Source organism: Lithobates pipiens, unplaced genomic scaffold (assembly GCF_037356315.1).
Source record: "Lithobates pipiens isolate NorthernLeopardFrog02 unplaced genomic scaffold, aLitPip1_a1.2 Scaffold_19, whole genome shotgun sequence".
NCBI classification, from domain to species: Eukaryota; Metazoa; Chordata; class Amphibia; order Anura; family Ranidae; genus Lithobates; species Lithobates pipiens.
Genome location: NW_027507764.1, coordinates 62,573,701 through 62,601,649, shown reverse-complemented (window position 1 = coordinate 62,601,649; position 27,949 = coordinate 62,573,701). Strand labels below are relative to the sequence as shown.

Below are 27,949 nucleotides of genomic sequence, written 5' to 3'. Positions count from 1 at the left end.
GCTAGCTGGTAAGTGTGCTGGAAAACTTTGTTGTTTGTGATGTACATTGCGCTTCCATGTGCACATTACTGCAAAGGTAGTTATAAATTGGGTTGGTTGCCATCCTTTTGCCATCAGCTGTCACATGACCCAGCTCTCTCCCAGCCTCTCTGCAGGGAAACATAAGCAGGAGGAGCCTCTAGTCCTCTGCTGCTGGTCACGTGTTCAAAACAAAATAAAAAACAGCCTTTGGAATACAGAGTGAAAATAAATAATTCATATTAATAAACTGTTTAAATCATCATGCAAATATATATTTGAAATTAAATCTTTATTATTTTTTGGCAATAACATGGTGTGGGTGGATTTCTGCCAATCCCTCCCAGCCTGTATCTTATAACAGGTAGGTGAAACCTCCAATCAAGATGTAATGTCCCACCCCCTCCAGCCCATGTCTTAGAATAAAAGGGAGGTGAAGCCTCCATTCATCTATATTTAATATCCCACCCCCATTGTGTTTAGCTGGTTAGTGGAGGAGGAAGGGAGCTGTCATTTACCACTGTGTATACACCCACAGGTGTGACTCTATAGTTACGTGGGCTGCTCAAATGTGATAGGAAGGAAATGCTCAACATAGAAACTCAACTGAGCATGTGCAGAGCTGTCAACACCGCTCTGCAAAACCCTTAGTTGCATTGGGGACATAGACATGAGGGGGAGACAGAGAACAGCATAAAATTAAAACAAATCCCATGGTAACGGAGCGAGTATAAATAGCATTGTAATACAGCAGTTTTTTATTATGTGAGTTTAGCGACACTTTAGGGCAGTGATGGTGAACCTTGGCACCCCAGATGTTTTGAAACTACATTTCCCATGATGCTCCAGCACTCTGCAGTGTAATTGAGCATCATGGGAAATGTAGTTCAAAAACATCTGGGGTGCCAAGGTTCGCCATCACTGCTTTAGGGAGACATCAAGGGTCTAGTAGACCCTTAGGGGTTGATTTCCTAAAGGTAAATAGACTGTGCACTTTGCAAATGTGGTTGCTCCAGAGCTTAGTAAATGAGGCCAATCTTCACTTTGCAAAGAATACCCAATCACATGGCAGGAATTTTTTTTTTTTTTTTTTTAAAGCATTTTTGGATGATGGAAGTCAGGAGACCTTCTACTCATTTACCAAGCTCTGGAGCAACTTGGCAAAGTGCATTTGTCTTTAGTAAATCAACCCTTTAGTGTCATCTATGGACCCCAAGGAAGCTATTCCAACAGTTTCTTGGGGGGGGGGGGTGTAACTGATTGGGTGCCTTTACAGCACGAATCACTTCCAACCTATGACAGTTGGCTTGACAGTAGTAAACACAGTCCCAGCTGTCATACCAATTGGGAGTATGTAAACCTTTACTGCCAGCCACCATATATAAAGCAATCCTGTAGACAAGCGGTTGAAGTGCATTGGCTACCTGGTTCTTGGGATTTGCTGCTTTAAAGTGGTTGGGCACCCTGTATAACCACGTTTACCTACAGGTAAGCCCATATTAAGGCTTACCTGTAGGTGCTGGAAAGATCTCCTAAACCTCCACGGTTTAAGAGATATTTACAAAAAAAGTCATGCGCCGACGACTATGGCGCATGTGCACTTTAGAAAGGGCAAATCGTGCAGTTTCTAATAGGGGTCATGCCGTGACTGGCAGCTCCTGTGCACGTGTGGGAGTGATGTCACACAACTCCAGCCAATCACAGAGCCGGGGTTCGTGTTCCCAGAAGGAAGAGGGGTCATTGCTAGTGGGGACAGCGGTGACATCGCAGGCTTCGGTTTCAGGTAAGCGACACATAATGGGCTACTATGCGATGCATAGTAGACCATTATGCTTTACCTTTGCAGGGAAATAAAGAAGAAGTAAAACCCATCAGGGTTTACTTCCTCTTTAAAGAGCTATCCTGGAACAAATATGCCAGTTGTGGTCTTTCAGACCTGCAAGCTTGTTTCCGGTCAATGACTTTGAGGCAGAAGGTCAGCAAAACAGTCAAGCAAATGGCATTTCCAAAAGAAGATCAGCAATGGCTGCCTCTTATGCCGCATACAGACGAGTGGAATTTCCATCGGAAAAATCTTGGATGGTTTTTCCGACGGAATTCTGCTCAAGCTTGCCTTGCATACACATGGTCACACAAAAGTTCTCTGAACTTTTGACCGTCAAGAACGCGGCGACGTACAACACTACAAATGAGACAAAAAAATTAAGTTCAATGCTTCCGAGCATGCGTAGGAATTTTGCGCATCGGAATTGCTACAGATGATCGGAATTTCCGATCGCAACTTTTTTCGGTCGGAAAAATAAAGAACCTGCTCTTAATCTTTTGCTGGCGAAAAATTCCACCAGAAAAAGTTCGATGGGGCATGCACACGGTCGGAATTTCTGACCAAAAGCTCACATTGGACTTTTTCTGGCGGAATTTACGATCGTGTGTACGTGGCATTAGGTTCTCCCAGAAAAAGTTTGCTTTAGGTACAAAACAAAAAAAAAAGGAATGGATTTTACCCATGCGATGAAAAAGTAGACATGCGAATACGCAGACTATTGTACAAAGTCCAAGCAGCCACTGACCTGATCAGGCGCGTCATGCCATAACGAGAGGCATAGTGCAGCGGAGTGTTGTGTTGGTACGGCTCCCCATAGGATGTGTTGGGGTCGAGGGACTCTTTCAGCTGTGGACTGCTCTCGTAGATTTGGTAAGCTAGGTGCTCATCCCCATTGATCAAGGCTTTGCGGAACTTTGTAGTGGCGTTTCCCATGGTAGTCTAGAGACCGGCACTTGTCTACCCTACGTTCAGCTTCTTGCCAAGATAATCCACAACATTCCATCCACCCTGCAAAACACAAAAAAGGAATAAATATTGTACAACGCAGAAAAAAAGAGCTCCTTGAGAAACGCTCCTTCACTCAGCTTTCCAGTTTTAGAACACAAAGCAAAAAAACTTCAATCAAACTTTAACCAACTTCTCAAGTGTAAAATTCTTCCCCCACCAGGCCAACGGGGCAGACACAGCGTTTCACAAACCTATAATTTGGACGTATCCAGGGAAAGGAGGACGGATCAAAGCCTTCCTGTCATCAAACTATACATAACCGCATGGAAATGTCTGAAACTTTGTAGATTTTTGATATGTTATTTGCCAGAAAGGGGGATTTAAGAAGGTGAAATCTCTTCCTCCCACTGTTCCAGTCCTACTGATGTTTAAAGGTCACGGATCCAGACAGCGCAGGTCACCGGCTGGAAGAACGGTCTGAAAATAGTTTTAATGTCTGGAATTTCAGATTTTTTTTTGATTTTTTTTTAAAACGCAGAAATACTTTTGCTCTTCGAGGAAGAAATATTATCTCCAATAAATAAATATATATGAAAGCCAAGCAGAGGACAGCTGCAAAGAACATTTTAGTCAGGTGTGTCTGCATTTAATATGGATGACTTACTCCACGGGTAAAGAGCTTAAATATTATACAGAATTTCAGAACTGTACAAACATTACTTTAACCGCTTACCGCCCGCTAACAATACGGCCAACAGGCGGCACAGCAACGTACAGGCACATAGCAATAAATGTACCAGGAAGTGATTTGCAATGTACCTGTACGTTGCTGTGCTGCTCGCTAACAGTAAACGTACCAGGAAGTGGATCATGAAGTACCTGTACGTTGCTGTGCTGCTCGCTAACAGTAAACGTACCAGGAAGTGGATCATGAAGTACCTGTACGTTGCTGTGCTGCCCGCTAACAGTAAACGTACCAGGAAGTGGATCACGATGCACCTGTATGTTGCTGTGCTGCCCGCTAAGAGTAAACGTACCAATAAGGGGATCACGATGTACCTGTATGTTGCTGTGCTACCCACTAACAGTAAACGTTCCAGGAAGTGGATCACGATGTACCTGTATGTTGCTGTGCCTGGCTGTGCTGCACGTTAGCAATAAATGTACCAGGAAGTGAACTGCAAACGTGCAGCACAGCCAGGCACCAAAACGTACAGGTACATCGTGATCCACTGCCTGGTACGTTTACTGTTAGCGGGGCAAGCACAGCAATGCACAGGTACATTGCAAATCACTTCCTGGTACATTTACTGCTATGTATCTGTACGTTGCAAGCAGTAAACATTCCAGGAAGAGGATGGCAACATACCTGTACGTTGCTGTGCCACCCGCCAACAGGAAATGAACCAGGAAGTAGATTGCGATATATCTGTACATTGGTAAGCCTGGCTGTGCCACCTGCTAGCAGTAGATATACTAGGAAGTGGATCGCGACGTACCTGTATGTTGCTGTGCCACCCATTAGCAGTAAATATACCAGGAATAGAAATCAATGTACCTGTACTTTGGTAAGCCTGGCTATGCCGCCTGCTAGCAGTAGATGTACTAGGAAGTGGATTAGGAAGTACCTGTATGTTACTGTGCTGCCCGCTAACAGTAAACACACCAGAAAGTGGATCACGATGTACCTGTACGTTGCTGTGCTGCCTGTTTACAATTCCTGGTACATTTACTGCTAACAGGCAGTACAACTAGGCACAGCAACGTACAGGTACATCATGATCCACTTCCTGGTACGTTTACTGCTAGCGGGCGGCACAGCAACCTACAGGTACCTCACAATCCACTTCTTAGTACATCTACTGCTAGAAGGCGGCACAGCCAGGCTTACCAATGTACAGGTATATTGCGATCTACTTCCTGGTACATTTACTGCCAACTGGCGGCACAGCGACATACAGGTACGTCGCTATCCACTTCCCAGTTTTCAGATATACGTGTGCATGCTCCCTGATTATCAGTGCTGTGACTGGTAACAGCAGGTTACAGCCAATGACTTTGGCTGTATACCAGATGATCTGCCTTGGCCAATCACAGCACAGAGTTCTGCATTTACAAACACACAGAAAACCGAACTGCGATCTGACTGTTTCTTCCTCCTGAAATCAACTCTGATTTTAGGGAGAAAAGACAGCCAAATCCTGCGAGTAAATGCAGCACACATACACTTGTTAGGCACACACAGTTAACCCATTGATTGCTCTTCTGATTACCTCTGTAGTGCCATAAGTACAGTGTACAGCAGTGCTTGACAAATTTGCTTTGAATCTAGGAGCCAGCTAAAAAAGTTAGGAGACAGTTTTTTGTTTTTATTTTCTTTTTAACCATTTGCCTACTGGGCTTTTTCACCCCATTCCCGCCCAAGCCAATTTTTAGCTTTCAGCGCTGTCGCACTTTGAATGACAATTGCGTGGTCATGCAATGCTGTACCTATATGACATTTTTATCATTTTTGACCCACAAATAGAGATTTCTTTTGGTGTTATGTAATCACAACTAGGTTTATTTTTTGCAAAAAAAAAATAAAAAAAAATAAAATAAAAAGACCGAATTTTTTTTTTAAAAATACTGTTATAAAATCTTGTAAGTAATTTTTTTTCCTTCATTAATATGCAGCGACGAGGCTACACGGATGAGGCTGCACTGATGGGACACAGACGAGGCTGCACTGATGGGACACAGACGAGGCTGCACTGATGGGACACAGACGGTCACACCAGCTGGATGTGAAGTAGTGGCTCTCGGGCTGCTCAGACCAGAGTTGCAGTCAGAGCCTGTCTGGGGGGGGGGGGCTGGAGCCGAGATCAGGGGGATCCCCTACAAAGTGGTGTCCAGCTTAGGGCCATTGCTGTGCCCTTTTGGAGCCGCTGGTTCCTTCTGTAGCGAGTCTCCCTGGACAGCTCGATGTAAAACCAGAGCCAGTGGGAGGGAGGAGAGAGATACACAGGAAACATTTAATGCAAGGGGCTTCACTCCGCCCCTGTCAGCTTCGTTCATCCTCCGACCCGCCCCTCCTACTTCCTACCCTGTGAGATGTCCAAGAAATTATGCTCTTTCCACTTTCGGATTATGGCCCCAACAGTGCTCACTGGAACATTTAGAAGTTTTGAAATCCTTCTGTAACCAATGCCATCAGAATGTTTGGCAACAATAAGGTTGCGAAGGTCTTACATAGTTATATAGTTGGTGAGGTTGGTTGCATAGTTGGTGAGTCTGAAAAAAAGACAAGTCCAACTTGTGTGAGAGCTCTGTGCTTTTACCCATCATGAGATGTTTGTGTGACGCCTTGCTATAGGCCATCAGTTGAGACTGAACCAGCTGATATTTGCACTGACAAGGGGTAGGGTTGCTAATTACTGATAGATTTCAGCCGGTGTCTTGGCATTCCATGCCATTTTGCACCTCGCTTTCTTCATGTGTTCAATACTTTTTCTATTCCATTTCATTACACAACTTCATTTCTGAAGCTTTGTATGTACGGATTGCATGGGTTCTTACCGTGATGAAAAGGCCATGTCAATAGCACCTTTAGAAAAATATTTACCTAGAAAAATGGTGATGTGCCCAGTGCTTATTTTACCTGCTGTATATAAAATTGATTTTTTTTTTTATTAACCACTTGCCGCCCGCCCTATTACAAATTGACGGCGGCAAAGTGGTTTCATAATCCTAACCGGACGTCATATGACGTGATTAGGATTATGAGCCGCTGCGCGCCCCCGGGGGCGCGCATCGCGGCGATCGTTGTTGCGGGGTGTCAGTCTGACACCCGGCAACTACGATCTCGGTAAAGAGTCTCCGACGGAGACTCTTTACCATGTGATCAGCCGTGTCCAATCACGGCTGATCACAGTGTAAATGGGAAGAGCCGGTGATTGGCTTTCCCTCACTCGCGTCTGTCAGACGCGAGTAGAGGAGAGCCGATCGGCTGCTCCTCTGACAGGGGGGGTCTGTGCTGATCGATTATCAGCACAGCCCCCCCGAGGATGCCCACACTGGGCCACCACTAGACCACCAGGGAAAAGGTAATAAAAATCCATAATCCTCCCTAGACCACCAGGGTGCCAGTCAGCACAATGGGTGCCAATCAGTGCCCATAATGGATGCCAATCAGTGGCCACAATGGGCATCACTGATTGGCATGCATTATTGTTTGGCACTGATTGGCATCCATTACTATAACACCGATGCCGCCTATGAGTGCCCACCTGTGCCGCCTATGAGTGCCCACCTGTGCCGCCTGAGTGCCCACCTGTGCCACCTATCTATGCCCACCTGTGCCGCCTATCTATGCCCACCTGTGCCGCCTATCTATGCCCACCTGTGCCGCCTATCCATGCCCATCCGTGCCGCCCATCCGTGCCAGCTATCAGTGCCAATTTGTGCCACCTATCAGTGTCCGTCCGTGTCGCCCATCCGTGTCGCCCATCAGTGCCACTTCATTGGTGCCACATTGGTGCCCATCAGTGCCACCTTATCAGTGCCCATCAGTGTAGCCCCATCAGTGCCCATCAGTGAAGGAGAAAACGTACTTATTTACAAAGTTTTGAAACTGAAACAAAAAAAAAAACATTTTTTTTTCAAAATTTTCGGTATTTTTTTATTTGTAGCGCAAAAAATAAAAACCGTAGAGGTGATCAAATACCACCAAAAGAAAGCTCTATTTGTGGGGACAAAATGATAAAAATGTCATTTGGGTACAGTGTAGCATGACCGCGCAATTGTCATTCAAAGTGCGACAGCGCTGAAAGCTCAAAATTGGTCTGGGCAGGAAGGTGTTTAAGTGCCCTGTATTGAAGTGGTTAAACATACAGTATATACAGACAGAGGCTTTTCTAAAAATGCACTAGGGTTATCTTCTGTACCCATTTTGGACTGTTAAAAAAAAAAAAAAAAAACTAACTTAGAAGAACAAGGTCTGCTTTATTTTATGTCTCCCATCAGTTATATACTATATACACTGCCCTTTGTTGTCTGTCCTGCTCCTGACTTGGACCAGCTGACTTATCAGCACATGACGCACCGCATCAGCCAAAAACAAGCTGTTGCGACACACTGCACTCGCGTCCCTTCTGCCCAACACACATAACACATGGGCACAGACATCTGATCACAATGCCCGCATCAACAGCTGAAACCTAGAAAAGATGTTCTTTCTTACAGGACCCAGACCCCAGTCTAGCACCACCAGTAATTGTCAGCTGGTGGATGGTGTAAAGATACGGACTACTGCATTGTATTTACTTATTCTACAAAAGAAGTGGAGATTATATTTGTGCATAGCTATTCAGGGGGACAACACAAAGGATCCTTTTACAGAGACAGTTTTTTTTTATTTTTTATGTTGAACACGTGATTGGCAGCAGAGGACTAGAAGCTCCTCCTGCTTATGTTTCCCTGCACACAGGCTGGGAGAGAGCTGGGTCATGTGACAGCTGTATATCAATTAGGAAAAAGGAACTTAGGTGTTCCTTTACTTAAAATAATTAAAGCACCAACATCCACATCTAGAAACAGAAGGGACAATGTAAAGTAAACAGTGTGCATTTAGCATCACTTTAAAAATAAATAAATAATATCAATCAACTGTTTAAACCACTTCAGCCCCGGAAGGATTTACCCATTTCCTGATCAGTCTATTTTTTGCGATACAGCACAGCGTTGCTTTAACTGACAATTGCACTGTCGTGCGACATTGTAGCCAAACAAAAATCGGTGTCCTTTTTTTTCCCTTTTTTTGTGCTATAAACAAAAAAAAGACCAACAATTTTAAAAAAAATATATATAAAAAAAAAAATAATAATATCTTATTACTTTCTGCTATAATACATATCCAAAAGAAAAAAAAAATTTTTTTTTTCCAAAAAAGGTATTCATCAGTTTAGGCCAATATATATTCTGCTACATATTTTTAGTAAAAAAATAAAATTGCAATAAGCGTATATTGACTGGTTTGCGCAAATCTTATAGCATCTACAACAGGGGTAGGCAAAATGGGGCCCTCCAGCTGTTGTGGAACTACCTTTCCCATGAGGCATTGCAAGGCTGGCAGTTACAATTACTCCCAGAGGCATGGTGGGACGTGTATTCCTGGAACAGCTGGCGGGCCCCAGGTTGCCTACCCCTGGTGTACAAAATAGGGGAAAGATTTAGGGACTTATTATTATTATTTTTTTTTTTTTTATTGTTTTTACTAGTAATGGCGGCAATCTGATTTTTTTAGCAGGACTGCAACATTGCAGCGGACAGATCTGTCACTGGTCACCAAAAAGTATCAGTGCTATAAAAATGCACTGATCACGATATAAATGGCACTGACAAGGAAGGGGTTTACACTAGTGGTGATCAAAGGGTTAAGTGCTCCCTAGGAAAGAGCTTTCTAACTGTCAGGGGGATGGGCTCACTGGGAGTAGAGAGAGAGATCCCTGTTTTGTTCACTAGGAACAGCTGATCTCCATCTCTCCTCCCCTATCAGAACGGGGATCTGCCTTGCTTACAAAGGCAGATCCCCATTCTGCCTCTCTTTCTCTCTTTCCTGCGATCAAGGGTGACCTACGGCAAGCTCTGTCGACACGCAACCAACACGAGGAAAAGCGTGTCACCAGAGGAACATCTGCTGGTGACTCTCAGGTATGTGTGTATATTATATATATATATATAATTTTTTTTATTTGGGCTGAGCATCCCCCCGCCCTCAGATTTACGATTCAAATCGATTTATTTATTTTTTATTATTATTAAAGTGCACTGACATTCCTTTGAGCACAATTCTTATTTATCATCCAAATGTAAGCTATTTAACTGCTAGGAACCGTTAACATAAATCACAGCTGCGGGCAGGATTATTAAGGTGAAGCAGCGTCTTCGGCCTAGTCCGCGACGGCCGGGATCGCGGGCGGCTCACTGACTGTTCAACTTCTCCCCTGCACACAGTCACACACCGGAGAGGCTAGGGGACACGGGAGCCAGGAGGGTCGTGTGTGAGGGCAATAATAGGAGGATTGCGCCGGTGGGGAGCTCAGAGCCTCAGACACAGTTCACATGTCTGCTCCCAGTGTCAAGTGCCATTCTGGACACTCCCCCTGCTACGGAAACTCTGAAGGAAGAAAAATAAAATAAAAAATATTGATTTTCTTCAAATCTGAAATATATATACACAGTGCCTTGCGAAAGTATTCGACCCCCTTGAACTTTTCAACCTTTTGCCACATTTCAGGCTTCAAACATAAAGATATAAAAAATTTATTTTTTGCGAAGAATCACCAACAAGTGGGACACAATTGTGAAGTGGAACGAAATCTATTGGATTTTTGAAACTTTTTTAACTAATAAAAAAAATGAAAAGTGGGGCGTGCAAAATTATTCAGCCCCCTTGCGTTAATACTTTGTAGAGCCACCTTTTGCTGCGATTACAGCTGCAAGTCGCTTGGGGTATGTCTCTATCAGTTTTGCACATCGAGAGACTGAAATTCTTGCCCATTCTTCCTTGCAAAACAGCTCGAGCTCAGTGAGGTTGGATGGAGAGTGTTTGTGAACAGCAGTTTTCAGCTCTTTCCACAGATTCTCGATTGGATTCAGGTCTGGACTTTAACTTAGCCATTCTAACACCTCGATACGTTTATTTGTGAACCATTCCTTTGTAGATTTTGCTGTATGTTTGGGATCATTGTCTTGTTGGAAGATAAATCTCTGTCCCAGTTTCAGGTCTTTTCAGACTCCAACAGGTTGTCATCCAGAATGGTCCTGTATTTGGCTGCATCCATCTTCCCCTCAATTTTAACCATCTTCCCTGTCCCTGCTGAAGAAAAGCAGGCCCAAACCATGATGCTGCCACCACCATGTTTGACAGTGGGGATGGTGTGTTGAGGGTGATGAGCGGTGTTGCTTTTACGCCAAACATATCGTTTTGCATTGTGGGCAAAAAGTTTGATTTTGGTTTCATCTGACCAGAGCACCTTCTTCCACATGTTTGGTGTGTCTCCTAGGTGGCTTGTGGCAAACTTTAGATGAGACTTTTTATGGATATCTTTGAGAAATGGCTTTCTTCTTGCCACTCTTCCATAAAGGCCAGATTTGTGCAGTGTACGACTGATTGTTGTCCTATGGACAGACTCTCCCACCTCAGCTGTAGTTCTCTGCAGTTCATCCAGAGTGATCATGGGCCTCTTGGCTGCATCTCTGATCAGTCTTCTCCTTGTCTGAGCTGAAAGTTTAGAGGGACGGCCAGGTCTTGGTAGATTTGCAGTGGTCGGATACTCCTTCCATTTCAAAATGATCGCTTGCACAGTGCTCCTTGGGATGTTTAAAGCTTGGGAAATCTTTTTGTATCCAAATCCGGCTTTAAACTTCTCCACAACAGTATTACGGACCTGCCTGGTGTGTTCCTTGGTCTTCATGATGCTCTCTGCCCTTTCAACAGAACCCTGAGACTATCACAGAGCAGGTGCATTTATACAGAGACTTGATTACACACAGGTGGATTTTATTTATCACCATCAGTCATTTAGGACAACATTGGATCATTCAGAGATCCTCGCTGAACTTCTGGAGTGAGTTTGCTGCACTGAAAGTAAAGGGGCCGAATAATTTTGCACGCACCACTTTTCAGTTTTTTATTAGCTAAAAAAGTTTAAATTATCCAATAGATTTCGTTCCACTTCACAATTGTGTCCCACTTGTTGGTGATTCTTCACAAAAAATTAAAATGTTATATCTTTATGTTTGAAGCCTGAAATGTGGCAAAAGGTTGAAAAGTTCAAGGGGGCCGAATACTTTCGCAAGGCACTGTATATATATACACACTAGTGATGCACCGAAATTTCGGCCGCCGAAACATATCGGCCGAAAATGCCCTTTTCGGCAGTTTGCCGAAAGAGAAAAACGGCCGATAATGGAGCCGAAAATGGGGCGTGGCCTGGGTGGGGGCGGGGCTCCGCCCCCGCCCCTGGTGACTCCCATCATGGGGGGTGTATAGCGCAGGAGAGCGGCCTCCACCACCTGTTTGATCAAAGCGCCGGGAACATCACAGCTTTCATTTCAATAGCTGTGTGTTCCCGGCCGCGCGCCGTCACACACAGCCCCTCCCCCTTGTCCGGGCACTTAGACAGATCACCTGCAGGATTGGACGGATGATCTGTCTATCAAAGTGCCCGGAAAAGGGGGAGGGGCGCGCGGCCGGGAACACACAGCTATTGAAATGAAAGCTGTGATGTTCCCGGCACTGTTATCAAACAGGCGGCGTAGGCGGCTCTCTTCCCTGCACACAGTGCACAGACTGGCTGCAAAATGGCACACAGGCTGCAATGGAGACACACTGGCTGCAATGGGGACACACTGGCTGCAATGGGGACACACTGGCTGCAATGGGGACACACTGGCTGCAATTGGCTGCAATGGGGCACACTGGCTGCAAAGGGGCACACTGGCTGCAATGGGGGATGCCTCCTGTACCACGTCCTCTGTCTCTGACCATCTCCTATACCGTGTCCCCAGTCTGACCATCTCCTGTACCATGTCCCCAGTCTGACCATCTCCTGTACCGTGTCTGCAGTCTCTGACCATCTCCTGTACCGTGTCCCCAGTCTCTGACCATCTCCTGTACCGTGTCCCCAGTCTCTGACCACCTCCTGTACCGTGTCCCCAGTCTCTGACCACCTCCTGTACCATGCATGCAGTCTCTGACCACCTCCTGTACCATGCATGCAGTCTCTGACCACCTCCTGTACCATGTCCCCAGTCTCTGACCACCTCCTGTACCATGTCCCCAGTCTCTGACCACCTCCTGTACCATGTCCCCAGTCTCTGACCATCTCCTGTACCATGTCCCCAGTCTCTGACCACCTCCTGTACCATGTCCCCAGTCTCTGACCACCTCCTGTACCATGTCCCCAGTCTCTGACCACCTCCTGTACCATGTCCCCAGTCTCTGACCACCTCCTGTATAAAAATATTTTTTAAAAACAGTCATTTTCGGTATTGGTGCTGTTTCGGTATCGGTTTTCGGCCTAGTGTATTTTTCATTTTCGGTATCGGTTTCGGCACCAAAAAACCCATTCGGTGCATCCCTAATACACACACACACACACATTATTTTTATATATATATAAAAACATAGACACACATATATACACACATCTCTCTATAAATTATATATATAAAAATCCAGAGAGTGAGGTGCACATCAGTCACAGTAGATTGTGCTTAGCAATCAAGCCTTCCCACAGGCTTAAATATAGAAGAAGTTCAAATGGGATTGCTGCACAAAAAATCTTTTGAGAAATATCGTCATCAAAAGGACATAAATAAAATATCAATATAATCAGGCAATCATTGCCTGATTACGCGGATATTTTATTTATGTTCATTTGATGATGATTTTTCTCAAATAAAAGATTTTTTATGCAGCAATCCCATTTGAACATATACACACACATATATATATATATATATATATATCCATTAAGTAATGCAAGTTGTGTATTGTACAGCATAATTGGCTGATGGAGAGGAATATCACATGGCATGTCAAGCTTGCATGCAGTGATAATTGAGTTTTTTGTGTGTTTTTAGCATTTTCCAGGCTCAAACGTATTGAATAAAATGTTTCCCTTTAAAAAGCTACTAGACGAAAACACACCTAAATGCGGATAGCCGCATTTAACCACGTATGGTGTTTAAAATGCCTCTAAAAGCTTTTGAACACATTTTTTTGGGGTTCCAAAAAAAAAAAAAAAGCCTCTAAAACTGCCTAGAAACTACTATAAACTAACCTGTGCACATGTACTGATATGATAACAGAGGAGAGTTCAGGAGCAGTTGAAAAAAAAATGCCTAACTGCTCCTAAACATCCATTTACCAGCAGCAGTGTACATGAGGCCTAAGAAGGTGCTTTAATGACATCTTGTTATGTTTATAAAAGACACTTGTCCACATAATCTCTTTCTTCCATTAAAACCTCCCCATCATGGGAAAGACCAAAGAGCTGTCAAAGGACATCAGGGACAAGATTGTAGACCTACACAAGGCTTGTCCACTTGGTTGATATTCTGTCTCTATCATTTAAAATACACCTATGATAAAAAAAAAATTACAGACCCTTCATTTCTTTGTAAGTGGGCAAACTTGCATCTGCAGTGGATAAAATATTTTGTGTGTGTGTGTGTGTGTGTGTGTGTGTGTGTGTGTGTGTCTCTATATATCCATGGTGTCTATCAGTGGTAGTGTTCTGGCAAACTCACGTGAATCCATTAAACAAGAGACCAATTTCAACGTCTTTAAGCTGACCTGTGCTGAAAAAGATGGCGATAAGTATAAGAAACCCAAACACACCGCAGACACAACAGTGGACAACTGCCAGGCCTTAGAAATAATCGAACTTCCTAGTACAATAATAAACCCTCCATTTCCAGAAGTAGCAGAAATCTATTTTCTTCTTGTACAATTAGCAAGTTGAATGTAAAAAGGGTATATATCGTGTTCTGCAAAATGCCTCATTCTCCACATCGGTCAAAGGCCAGGTGCTGGGGACCATGTAACCCGTGTGTGCATGTGCGCAGAAGTTAAATCAATGGGCCCAACAGCTGAAGAAGCTTGCCCTGAAGCAAGAAGAGAGTCGGCAGCCGAGATGGCCACAGCAGGACACAACGGTGACAGGACCAGGACCCGCCATAGCTGGAGCACAGCAAAACCCCAACATCAAAGTTTACTTCCACTTTAACACCAGATCATAAAAATTAACCTTTCATCAAAATCCAATGTGGCAATCAAAAATGATGTGCAACCAAGAGGCTAGGTCCCTTCCGATAAGTCTCGAGTCTTAACTTTTGTTTATTAATGTCTTTGTGCACACACTATTACCCCACTTGTTAAAGCGGTTCTCCACCCAAAAGGGGAAGTTCCGCTAATCTGATCCCTCCCCCCCTCCGGTGCCACAATCGGCACCTTTCAGGGGGGAGGGGGGTGCAGTTACCTGGATAACTGCACCCACTTCCGGGATGGACCGCCGCAGACCACCGCAAATGCCCCCCCCCCCCGTTGTGTTCTGGGAAACACACAGTTCCCAGGACACAGCGGGGACCAGAAGAGACGCGCAGCACGACTCGCGCATTCGCAGTAGGGAACCGGGCAGTGAAGCCGCAACGCTTCACTTCCCGATTCCCTGACAGAGGATGGCGGCGGGGCAGCAGAGAGACGAGCGATCGCTCGTCATCTGCCGCCGACATCGCTGGACCCTGGGACAGGTAAGTGTCCATTTATTAAAAGTCAGCAGCTGCAATATTAGTAGCTGCTGGCTTTTAATTTTTTTATTTTTTTTTTAGGTGCAGAACCGCTTTAAGCAAACTATACTATAGTAGACTGAGGTTAATTTTCCCTGAGATCAGGGGACGATGTTAGTCCACCATAGGAGAATTTGATGAGGAGGCCTCAAGCCAAGGAGACCAAATTCTGACAAAATTTACCTGGTCAGCTGTTATGCCACGTACACACAATCAGAATTCTCATCGGAAAAAGCTCTGATGGATTTTCCGACGGAATTCAGTTTAAGCTGTCTTGCCTACACATGGTCACACCAAATTCCGTTTATAACGCGGTGACGTACAACACGTACGACGGGACTAGAAAAAGGAAGTTCAATAGCCAGTAGCCAAAAGCTTCCGTTTCGTAGTTGAATCTGAGCATGCGTGATTTTTGGCATGTCAGAATTGCATACACATTATCGGAATTTCCGTTAGAAAGTTTTTCCGTCTGGAAAATTGAGAACATGCTATCAATTTTTGGCTGGCGGAAGTTCGGACAGCTAAATTTCAATGGAGCATACACACGATTGCATTTTACGATGAAAAGCTCTCATCTGTCTTTTTCTGGCCAGAATTCTGATCGTGGGTACGCGGCATTAGGCTCGTTTTACACTAATGCGTCAAAGGATCCTACTTGTGAGACCTCAAGTCGGATGACATGTAAAATTCAATGTCCACTCCCTATGAGAGCTGTGTTAACTGATAATACACCAATGTCTGCCCGACTTTACAAAAGGTTCCTGCACTACTTTGGTCCAACTTTGATACAAATTCAATGCCACAAAGTGTAAAAAGTCACATCAAAGTCAGACTCCAAAGTTGCACTGAAAGCTGCACAACTTTGGAGACGGGCTAGTCTAAACCAAGCCGGAAACTCATATGTTGCCTTAGAGGGAACACCGATTGACTAGGGTTTTTCAGAAAATTACTGTTGGTGGGTCTGGTAGGACAATGTCTTTTCTCGTATAATAGCAAGAACTCCCAACTTGGTTTGTTGGACTCAAAGATTCCACCTGTCAGGGCTGGGATCAGCCCTTTCTTCGCTGAGCTGACCGCTCAGCCGTCGCCTAATTGCTGGCTCCTATCTCTCCACAGTTACTCACCTGTTGATGATATCCTGCTTGTCAGTCCTGCCTACTTAAGCCGTCAAGCCCAAAGGATCTCTGCCTTCGCCTTGGTCAACATCACAGAGACTATCTCCTGCAGTCCTGTTTAAAGACTTACTTGGCCAACATCCATTCTGGCTCCAGATCCTGCTTGCTGTTCCACTACACTGATCCCAGACTATGCGTTTCGGTTACCGAACTTTGGCTATGTTTTGACTACGCTTGTTCCATTTACTTCTGACACCACCAGGCCAAAGATACAAATGGATTTCTGTACATACCTTTAATAGTATAATGTGCACTTCTGTCTTAATTCTAAATAATGCAATGCTTAAACTTTTTTTTTTTTTTACAAATTACTATTTAATATTTACCACTGGCAGCCAGCATGTGATCCTGGGGCACTTGCTACCTCTCTACCAGCAGATACAGAATGTAAACCAGTCTGGAGATGCTGGCAAAAAAACACCCAAGCAGTGCTAAACTTTCTTCTAAGCATTATCTGCATAATATTTGTTATGCATGAACTCTATAAAAAATTAGGCCTACTGCACATATAATTATCCAGTATGACTTATAGGAAGGGCACCTCCCACCACTCTACTAGCAGATACAAAATGTTAACCAATCTTGAGATTCTATCAAAAAACACCCAGGCAGTGTTGAGCTTTCTTATAGGAAAGTCCAGCATTATCTGCAAGATATTTGTGTTGCATGAACTTTACATTCAATTAGGCATAGCGTGAGGTATATTTGTACAGGTAGTTACGACAATATTTTCATCTGCATTTTTCTTCAACAGGATGCCATTTTTGTCCAGCCATCATCCAGGGTCTACTTCCTAGATTGAGATGCTGGCTCAGAAGTGAAACAGGTATGTAAAATTCTGGTACCTGTGTAGTTCTACAATGTGATCCCAAATACGTAACACAGAATGCCCCTGATGAAGCCTCTCACCTTGTTACAAAGATACAATATTGTATTTTGATCACTGGGGAAAAAGAGACTAAGGAATTTTTTTTCCCTGCTTGCAGCAGACTGATGACATCATCTCAGCCTAGGCAAAGTCACTGGCCTACAGCTGAAGGATGTGTTTCTGCTTCCCCCGCTCTGGTCCGGGCATGTGGGCGGATCGCGACCACATGGTCACAATTTTTCCCGAGCCTGGACCAGCTCTGTGACTGATGTCTGTTGAAAACGGGTCACAGGAGCGCAGAGCGAACTGCACTGCTGTGATCCACAGGAGAAGTACAGCCAGATGAGCTTTGGCTGTACTTTTCCTTTGAGCCCGGTTTTTTGTGAAAGAACAAATTCTCTAGTAGAAGGTATCAGTTACAGAGATATCCCAAAAAGGGAGGGGGGGGGGACAAAAAAAAAAAAAAAACTTTTTTTGGGACTGCTTATAAAGTATGAGCTGGAGTTTGGCTTCAACACTCCCTCCCCCCCCAGGTTAACAATGCTGCTGTCCAAAAGGCACCCCCTGTGCTCCTTCATGCAGAGAGGGGGCACTCTAATACAGAGAGGTGTATTACAGGCCAGATCACCAGGTGAAGACAGAGGAAAATGCCTAAAAAAAGAATACAAATGCAGCTACCACATCTAATGATTCGTAATCTGCAATATTACAGCTTTGATTTTGAGTTTAATACTGCTTTAATGATCAACGATTTACAAATAGGATACTGTTGCTGTATATTATGACATGTAAGTAATGTATTGAAAATGATTTTAAAAAGATACCAAGAGGTCTGCTTTAAAATTTTTAGACGTAAAAAAAAAAAACAATTCATACAAAACAGTTATAAAGCAATTTTAAACCAAACCCCATTACAATGTCCGCTTTAACAGCATATGGCGTCAGACCTGCCAGCAGATGAGCAGAAGCTTACTTCTTTGTATTTGTTGAGATTGGCAACCATAAGGCAGCTGCAGAGGCAGAAGATGGCAGAGCGGGGCACAAAGAATTAGACTGGCAGGAGCGGAGCTGCTTAGAGCTGCCAGTTCATTAAAGCTTCACCCCGGCAGACTTGTAGGCAGATGGTGGGGCCAGAAGCACTGTAAGGCAGGTTGTGGTTTGCTCCAGATGACAGCCGCAAACAAAGCACCAGTCTGAGAATCTGGCGTCAAAGAGCGCCACCATATCACGAGAAGGTCAGGAAATGGGGCGCCAGGCCTCCCAGAATGAGTGGAAAATAAAATAACCCAAACGATATCCTGGTGATTGACACAAGCAGCCTTTAGGGCTACAGTTTAAAGGAACAGTAAGCCTAAAACACGGCCCTGCCTAAAGGGCCCATTTACATTTGCGAGTGGCAGGAACTTGCGTTTTTTTGCACGCTTTTCACACGGCAACGTGTGTCATGCATTGGGCAGCACAGCTTGACAAATGCCCCAGAGAAGCTCCTGTACTTTTTTTTTTGGAGGAGAATGTTGCACATTAACCGTGCTTTTCGGGGGGGTTGCGCCGTGCATTTCTCGCACAACAAAACATGCGCCACTACCTACGCTTCACATGCCAATAACATTTAATGGCAATGCAAGAGAGTTTGCAGCGCGTTTCTAAAATGTGCAGCATTTTCTGTGCAGGTTACCGTGCAATCGGAAATTCAGAGAAGTGAAGGGGTCCTAAAGTTGAAGAAGTCTGGATAATATTCACAAGTATGCAAAATGTGGTCAATCAGGACTTTCTATGTTACCAACTTTTTTAGGTCACAGTTATCCTACCATGTTTAAAAACAAGGGGGCTGCCATTGCTGATCACTTCCTGAACATGACATGCCAATTGCCTGGCTGTTATGCAACGCCTCCAATTTCATTGCTACTGACCTGAAAAAAAAAAAAAAAAGTAGATCGGGAAAATCAGGAGTCCTTATCTGAATACGCTTCAGCAGAAAGTCATTGAAGCTAAGGGGGTCATCATGAGAGCCAGGCAGCTGGCATTTTCTCAAAAACGCTTTAGCAGTGGTAGCCCCCATGCTTCTCTCACATTCCTTTAAAGGCCACTCTTCTCTACGGGATGATCGGATAGAAAGGGGCCATTGGTCCGTTTCCATCTAACTGTCACCCATCCATCTGTTTTTAGCAGACTGGTTTGGATGCCGTTGACATATGCAGCTCCATAGAGAGCTATGCATGGTCCAATTGGGTCCGCCTGAAAAACTGACAGACGGACCGATTGAGGTGTGAAAGGGCCCAAAAGTTTACAAACCATGCGCTGCGTTTGGCGGCAGGTATAAAGCCAAAATTATTGGCTGAAACCTGCTAAGAAACTCAGTCTGTTTCCAATCACAGCACAGGTCAGTAGGGGGCATGCACGCCCACCAAACCCTGAAACAGGTATGTTGCCCCAATGTACTGTGGGTGGGCGGCAAATGGTTAAAGCCATTTGTGTTAGGAAAGGCGGCATGCTGAAAATGGAGGCTTCCATTTGTAACGTGACCCTTCTATGTGCAACAGGCTCCCTGCCAAAATTTTTTTCTATTATGAAGAATGTAATGGGAGGGGTGGGCACAAACATCCAAACTTCGAGGTGGTCAGGAATTTAAATCTTGATGTAACAGTAACTAAGAAAAAAGAAACGTTTGACAGACTGCGCTCACCGAGCTCCACCCATTCGTAAAATGTGGGTCAAAAAGACCCTCAACAAGAAACTGAGGCCTACCTCCCTAACATGCACCACGACTCGCACCTTCATGCACTAGGTTTTGTAGAACGGAACACGGCATACTTCTGTCAGATAAACATAGCATTTCCTGTCACAGCACTGTAAATGATGTCAATGAATTCCTCTCATAGCTTACAGAAATATATAAAAGTATATATAGCTTTGACTGAAAAGTAAACGTTAGCACAGGTGCATCGGTTCTGATAAAACCCATTTGGAAGCGTTATTATGAGGAGAAAAGGGCAAAACGCCACAGAGACCAGAGGGGGAACATTTTACTCCTCAAACCAAACCAAACTCTTTTCATTTAACGGTGAGCGGACTAAACAGGCAAGGGTTAGACATTGATGACGGTCACAATAGGCCGGACACCCCTTTTATTTATTTTTTATTTTTTTAGGCACTCCTGCCCTAGGAAGCCCAAGTTTAGGCACAATACAGTGCCTTAAAAAAAGTACTCATACCCCTTGAAATTTTCCACATTTTGTCATGTTACAACCAAAAACTTAAATGTATTTTATATGATAGACCAACATAAAGTGGCACATAATTGTGAAGTGGAAAGAAAATGATAAACGGTTATCAAAACTTTTACAAATTAAACGCTTTTGGACCAGCCGCCACAGTTTTACTGCAGCAGGTTGTTTCCCCTGTAAGGTAACGTAGTTTTGGCTTTTCGCCACCAGGGGGCATGCACCCACGGCTCGCTGCCCGGAGCGAGTGACCAGCGGGAGCGATGACCACCGGGCACCCGTGAACGCTTGTGACAGAGCAAGAACCGGGATCTGTGTGTGTGTAAACACACACATCCAGGTTCTCTCCCAGGAGGAGAGACTGATCAGTGTTCATAACAAGTATGAACACACGGTCTGTCATCTCACCACCTCCCTGAAATTAGTTTTTGCAGGTTGGAACACTTTTTCTGCTCATTCTTCATTGCAAAATAGCTCAGGCTCTGTCAGATTGGATGGAGAGTGTCTGAAAGCAATTTTCAAGTCTTGCCACAGAATCTCAATTGGATTTAGGTCTGGACTTTGGACTGGGCCATTCTCACACATGAATATGCTTTAAGCTAAACCATTTTATTGTAGCTTTGGCTGTACATTTAGGGTTGTTGTCCTGCTGGAAGGTGAACCTCCACCCCAGTCTCAAGTATTTTGCAGACTCTAACAGGTTTTCTTCTAAGATTGCCCTGTAGTTGGCTCTATCCACCTTCCCATCAACTCTGACCAGCTTCCCTGTCTCTGCTGAAGAAAAGCATCCTCACATGATGCTGTTGCCACCATTTTTCACAGTGGGGATGGTGTGTTCAGGGTGATGTGCAGTGTTTTCCACTACACACAGCGTTCTGCTTTTAGGCCAAAAAGTTCAATTTTGGTCTCATCTGACCAGAGCGACATATTCCACTTTTGACGCCACGTGGCTTCTCGCAAATTGCAAACGGGACTTCTTCTTGCCACTCTTCCATAAAGGCCAGATCTGTGGAGTGCACGACTAAGAGTTGTCCTGTGGACAGATTATCCCACCTGAGCTGCGATTCTCTGCAGCTCCTTCAGAGTTACCATGGGCCTCTTGGCTGCTTCTCTGATTATTGCTCTCTTTGCCCGGCCTGTCAGTTTAGGTGGATGGACATGTCTTGACAGGTTTGCAGGTGCGTCGATTTGCCATATGCTTTCCATTTTTGGATGATGGATTGAACGGTGCTCCGTAACCCTGCTTTAAACTTCACCAGAACTTTATCCCTGACCTGTCTGGTGTGTTCCTTGTCTTTCATGATACGGTTTATTCACTAAAATTCTCTAACATACCTCTGAGGGCTTCACAGAACAGCTGTATTTATACTGAGATTAGGTTACACGCAGGTGGACTATTTACCAATTAGGTGATTTCTGAAGGCAATTGGTTCCACTAGATTTTAGTTAGGCGTATCAGAGTAACAGGGGCCGAATACAAACGCACACTTCACTTTTCAGATATTTACTTGTAAAAGATTTTCAAAACCAGTTATTTTCTTTCCACTTCATAATCGTGGTCTGTTGCATAAAATTCCACTAAAATAGATTTACGTTTTTGGTTGCAACATGACAAAAAAAAATTGGGAAAATTGAAAAAGGGGTATGAATACTTTTTCAAGACATTGTATATGCAGCTGCTGCACCCCAATGGACATGAATTAGGCTGCTTGCACAGATCAACCTGTGCAGCCTGTATGGGTAAAAATGGCCTTCACACAGGTGTGTGAGTAGTACAATCACGTGAACGAGGCCTCAGACTGGGTTCACACTGGTACGACAAACGCTCCGACATTGGGAGCTCATGTCGCATGACGTGTGAAAATCACTGTTTTCCTATGGGAGCCGTCTTAACTGGTCCAACACAAGTCAGTCCGACTTTGAAAATGCTCCCTTTACTACTTTGGTCCGACTTTGATTCTACTTCAGCCCATTGACTATGATTGATGCCGTATCAAAGTCAGATCGCCGTCTTGCATGTTACGACTTTGGCATGCGACTTGTGATATTAAGGGGGAACTCCATGCCAAATTTTAAATAATAAAAAAATAAAAATAAACGGCATGGGTTCCCCCTCCAAGAGCATGCCAGGCCCTTGGGTCTGGTATGGATTTTAATGGGAACCCCCTATGCTGAAAAAACTGCATGGGGTCCCCCCAAAATCCCCCCTGACCCTTATCCAGGGTCTTCCTACTTCAGGTGTCTCTTCCGACTTCTCCGTGCACTCTGGCCTCTTCTGCCGGTCTCTGGTTCTTCTCCTGCCAGGCTCCTCCGCTATCGCAAAAGAGCTGGCAAAAGAGCAGAAGATAGCAGAGGAGCCCGGCAGAAGACATTCGGAAGAGACACTTGAGGTCGGAAGAAGATCCCCGGCGCTGGCTAATAAATTACTTTAAAAACCGGTCTAGTGCGTTTTTTATTGACACTTTTTTCCCCCAGTTGAATGGGTAGGGGTACAATGTACCCTAGACTCATTCACATAGGGTGGGGGTCTGGATTTAGGGGCCCCCTTATTAGAATGGGGGCTCCCAGATTCCGATGAGCCCCCGCCTGAAGACACCGACAACCAATGGCCAGGGTTGTCAGGAAGAGGCCCTTGTCTTCATCAACATGGGGACAAGGTGCTTTGGGGTGGGGGGGCCGCGCTTGCTCGTCCCCACCCCTCTTCCTGACCAGCCGGGCTGTGTGCTCAGATAAGGGTCTGGTAAGGATTTTGGGGGGACCCCCGTGCAGTTTTTTTTTCGGGGTAGGGGTTCCCCTTAAAATACATACCAGACCCAAGGTCCTGGCATGCTGGCAGTGGGAACCCATGCCATTTTTTTATTTAAAATTTGGCGTGGAGTTCCTCCTCAAGATTCATACCAAACAGTGCCTGGCATTAGCGGGGATCCAAGTCAGATCCAAAGTAGGACAGCTGTCGTGTGGTACCAGTGTGAACCCAGCCTTACAGTAGGATGTGACCCTTGTGCTGCTGTCCTCTCCTCCACTGATCTCCCATTACCCACCACTGTAATTTTCCGGGGGGTTAGGAGAACCAACCACTATTCCCGCCCTTTGTACCCAGCGCCTCCATACATGGAAGCCATACTACAGCTTCTGTAAATGAAACATGATCTATAAATGGAGGACAGGCAGAGGATTTAAAGGCCCACCCCTCCTCCATTGATAGATTATGTAGTACGGCTTCCACGTACAAAGGGCAGGCATAGACGGGCACTCTTGTTGAAAGCCTGCCACCAATGCTGTTGGTTCTAACTCCCACTGCAAGATTATGGAGGTGGGAAAGTGGGAGATCAGTAGCGGAGAGGACAGCAGCACAAGGTACACATTGCACTGACTCCAAGACTTCATTCACAGCCTACAGCACTGACACATTGCTTGCCACGTTCTCACCCTAGCTTTCTACATGCTCATTCCAGATCACTGATTCAATGTATTGAAGCCAGTGATAGCCACGTGACCAGCACTATCAGAAGAAGACAACTTTCACATTATATGCCACTGGGTACAGGTTTCCTTCAATCCCATTTGCAGTGCCCCCAAAGCAATATTCGCCGTTATTTACTTGCTGGCTGGATCTGCTCTTTGGGGCCCATTCAGGCCTGAGTGTTTCATAGCTCAAATGGGGGCACCCTGCGAAAAGGAGGGGCCTGGAGCACTGGTGGGCTATTTCTCAGCCTCCCCCGCCCTGGTGCTCCAGGCTTCTCCGCTTTGGAGAGTGCCTCCAGGGAAAGTTCCCAAGCTCAGCCCCAGCCCCTCGTCACATCATTTGATTGACTGTAGCGTGAGCCAATAACTGCCACTGCTATCAATCTGCCCAATGAGGGAGAGAGCCGCTGCTCTCATGCACAATGCTGGATTGGATCGGGCTCATGTAAGAAAAACATTGGCTGGGGGGGCTCCTATAGTAAAGAAGGTTTTTTACCTTAAAGAGGAAGTAAACCCTGATGACTTTACTTCCTCTTTCATTCCCTGCAAAGGCAAAGCATAATGGACTACTATGCATCGCATAGTAGCCCATTATGTGTCTTACCTGACACAGGAGCCAGCAAAGTCGCCGCTGTCCCCTGTAGTCCGCCGCATCCATCTTGTTGGTGGGGTCTCGCAGCTCCGCCGCTGTCATTCGGCGAAGCCGCGATGACGTCTCTCCCGCGCATGCACACGGGAGCCGACACGAGCGGCAGCTCCGTCGCGGAGAACGCCGCGCTCAGTGCGCCTGCGTGCCGCTGTCTACGGCGCATGCGCCGTAGGCAGCGGTGCCCGTTTTTGGGCAAATATCTCCTAAACCATATAGGTTTAGGAGATATTGCTTGGACCTACAGGTAAGCCTTAATCTAGGCTTACCTGTAGGTCAAAGTGGTTTGTAAGGGTTTACAACCACTTTAATGCAAAGGTAAAAGTAAAAATCTTTGAGGCTTTAGAACCACTTTATAGCTACCACCGTGATAATAGCACAATCCAGGTAGAAGCGTTTTCACTTTAAGGCTTCTTGTGTATCCAGATAGTTGAATTCCCTGTATATTCTGATAATACCGAGCACCTGGAAGACTGGATTAGTGGTATACTATGCACACAGCAATCATCATGGTAAAATGATTTCATAGTTCCACATCAAGTCTTTTGGCTTATAACAGTAATTAGCATTTCCTAAATACTATAATCTGCAAATTAACGATTAGAAATATGTGGCACAGATGCCACCTGCACCAAGGGCACTGGGTTTTAAGAGAAATGTATTTTTTGCTGTAAAGAGAAATCTACAGTAAAAATGTGTAATTATGTGTATAAACCTCAACCCCCACTACCCCTACACACACAAAATGGGTCAGTAGTAGTAGCAGTAGCAGTAACATTTTGGGTCTATAACTCTTAGAGCTGACAGATGTGGTGCTCACAGGCCTTTTACATCAATGTTTCTCAGAACCCTGAGGGGGGTTGCCCTGGATCAAAGATGGATTTAGAGGACTATGTGGTGATGGGGAGACTCTAAATAAGCGATGAGGTGCCTCTGATGAATATGAGGGGGGGCTTTCATGTAAAAGGAGGCACCACTTAGAAGTTGAGACCTTTGACAAGAAGATGGGACCTCTTACGTGAAGGGGCAGATCTAGGGAACAGATGGGATCTCTGAAGTAAAGGGGGCATCTCTGAGTAGAAGATGGGACCTTTGACATGAAGGGGGCACCTCTGAGAAGAACATGGAACCTCTGACATGAAGGGGGCACCACTGAGGAGAAGATAGGACTTCTGACGTGAAGTGGTCATCTCTAAAGAGAAAATGGGACCTCTGACATAAAGGGAGAACCTCTGAGACAGGACTTCTGACGTGGACGACAGAACTTCTGACGTGAAGAAGGCACCACTGAAATGAAGGAGGGGGTTCCTAAAGTGAAGTGAATGCAATAAAAGCAGTTGTAATAGATTGAACATGCTGCATTAGAGTGTCAAATATTGTAAGCAGGATTTCATTGTTTCAGGAAATAGGGGACTAAACCAGAGCTTGACCAATCCCAGACACCAGGTTGCATCCTGGCGCCCGAGCTATTGTCAGCCCATTCACTGTTGCAGGGATGCACAATTTGTATTGGCCAATGTCCAAGACATGCAGTTGCGGGCAGGTTGTTTTTTTTTCCTACAATTAGCCATGCTCCGGGCAAGAAGCAGGGCTCACTTGACAGCTGGAAGCATTCAGCATCTATGCCACACGCGGGTAAGTGCCCCCCTCGGCTTTGTATCCCAGGCTCCACTTGCCCATCTGCGGGCCTGGGACCGGCGTACCGGGAGCTGCAGGTTATAGGGGAGGGAGGGACTCTTGGGAACGTTTTTTGCTTTGTGTTCTTTTTAAGGCCCAAATATTGCTAGCAATGAGAATGGCTGCCTGCCTAAGAAATTAATTCATGAACTACTCAGACGGTTTCCCAGCCAGAGAAAGAACGTTTACAATGACGTTTCAGAGAGTGCTCTCATGAGACTCATCTCCCAGAAAGCAGATAATAAAAGACACTGCTATCTTAAGCCATGATCTCATGAAAATATAAAAGCGTACAGTCATTGTGGTCAGTAACGGCAGCCAAGAACGGTCACAAATACAAGGTCTCATTGAGGAATACTAATTGTACAGCATCCAATCATGGTCATTTGTCTCATGTTTTAGAAAGTCTGAGAATCCCAACTACTGATTATAATACATTGTTTGGCCAAATGTCCATGGACACCTGACCATCACACTTTGCTCTTGTGCAACATTCCATTCCAAAACCATGGCCATCAATATGGAGTTAGTCCCCCTTTTTATGGCTAGAACCGCGTCTGTTCTTTAATTCCTCCATGAGATTTTGAAGCGTTTTTTGTGAGAATTTGAGCCCGTAGCCAAAGAACATTTGTAAGGTCAGGTACCGGTGTTGCATGAGAAGACCTGGCTCACAATCAATTTTCATTCCTCACAAAGATGTTCAGCAGGGTTGAGGTCAGGTGTCCATGCAGGGCCACTTGAGTTCCTCCACACCAAACCATGTGTTTTGTTTCAAATACAATTTTATGCATTGTCATAACTATTTAGACCCAGTCTGTCTGGACAGTATAGTCACCTGCTGACTTGGCAGCATGCACAGGCAGCTTAAAGCGGTAGTAAACCCTGCTTGGTCATTTTAACCTAAAGGTAAGCCTATAATAAGGCTTAGCTGTAGGCAAAATTAAGATCTCCTAAACGTGCACCGTTTAGGAGATATTCACCCTGGATGCAGCCAGTTACGTCACCGGCGCATGCGCTCTGAGTTCTGTCAAAAACTGTCCGGCCATCAGATGTGTCCGCCCCGTACTGCGCACGTGCAGTACAGAGGAGAAGGAGAGAGAAAGTCTCCAAAGAAGAATGGCGCAAACGGAGTCCAGGTGCAAACCCCACCATCCAAGTGGACATCCGGTAGCACATGGGCTTCAGCGCTTCAGGCACGGCCTCGCTCAGCTATTTTTTTATTCTAACTCTATGTCTGCTTGGATGGTGGGGCTTGAACCTGGACTCACGGAGCAGGCGCCGTTACTCTTCGGTAGGGCTGAAACAACTAATCGATTATGAAATGAATCGATTACTATTTTCATAAATCGATTAATCGGCCAGTAACATAATGGGGTTAAAAAAAACTAAAATAAGCTCTTTATAGTACAAAAATAGCAAATAATCGCTACTGTAAATAACACTTTCACAGTTCTGCAGTTAAAAAAAAAAATTAACCCCTTACAGTAGTGATTACTTTTTGTTGTAGCATAAAGGGCTACCTTTTTCATTTTTTTTTAATCCCATTATGTTACTAAACGTCTTAGACCTGGTTCACATCTATGTGTTTTTTGGTGCTTTTTGCAGAAACACACTACAGTTCATTTACATGGCTTCCTATGGGACACGTTTCACATCTATGCTTTTTTTTCAGCCGTTGTTTATTTGGAAACGGTCAGGGACTTTTTATTTTTTTATTTATTTTTTTTTAACACAAAACAATGCTTTTTTGGTTCAATGTACTTCAATGGA

The 27,949-nt window shown here is 44.9% G+C and overlaps 1 protein-coding gene across 1 annotated transcript in view; it reads right to left on the bottom strand.

Moving 5' to 3' along the window:
- ANKIB1 (ankyrin repeat and IBR domain containing 1) overlaps positions 1–27,949 on the bottom strand; it is a 256,563-nt gene that overhangs the window by 170,585 nt on the left and 58,029 nt on the right. Inside the window, exon 2 of the mRNA XM_077490802.1 lies at positions 2,589–2,851. Within this exon, the coding sequence (XP_077346928.1) occupies positions 2,589–2,776 (188 nt within the window). The 5' untranslated portion in view covers positions 2,777–2,851. The remainder of the gene's footprint in view (positions 1–2,588; positions 2,852–27,949) is intronic.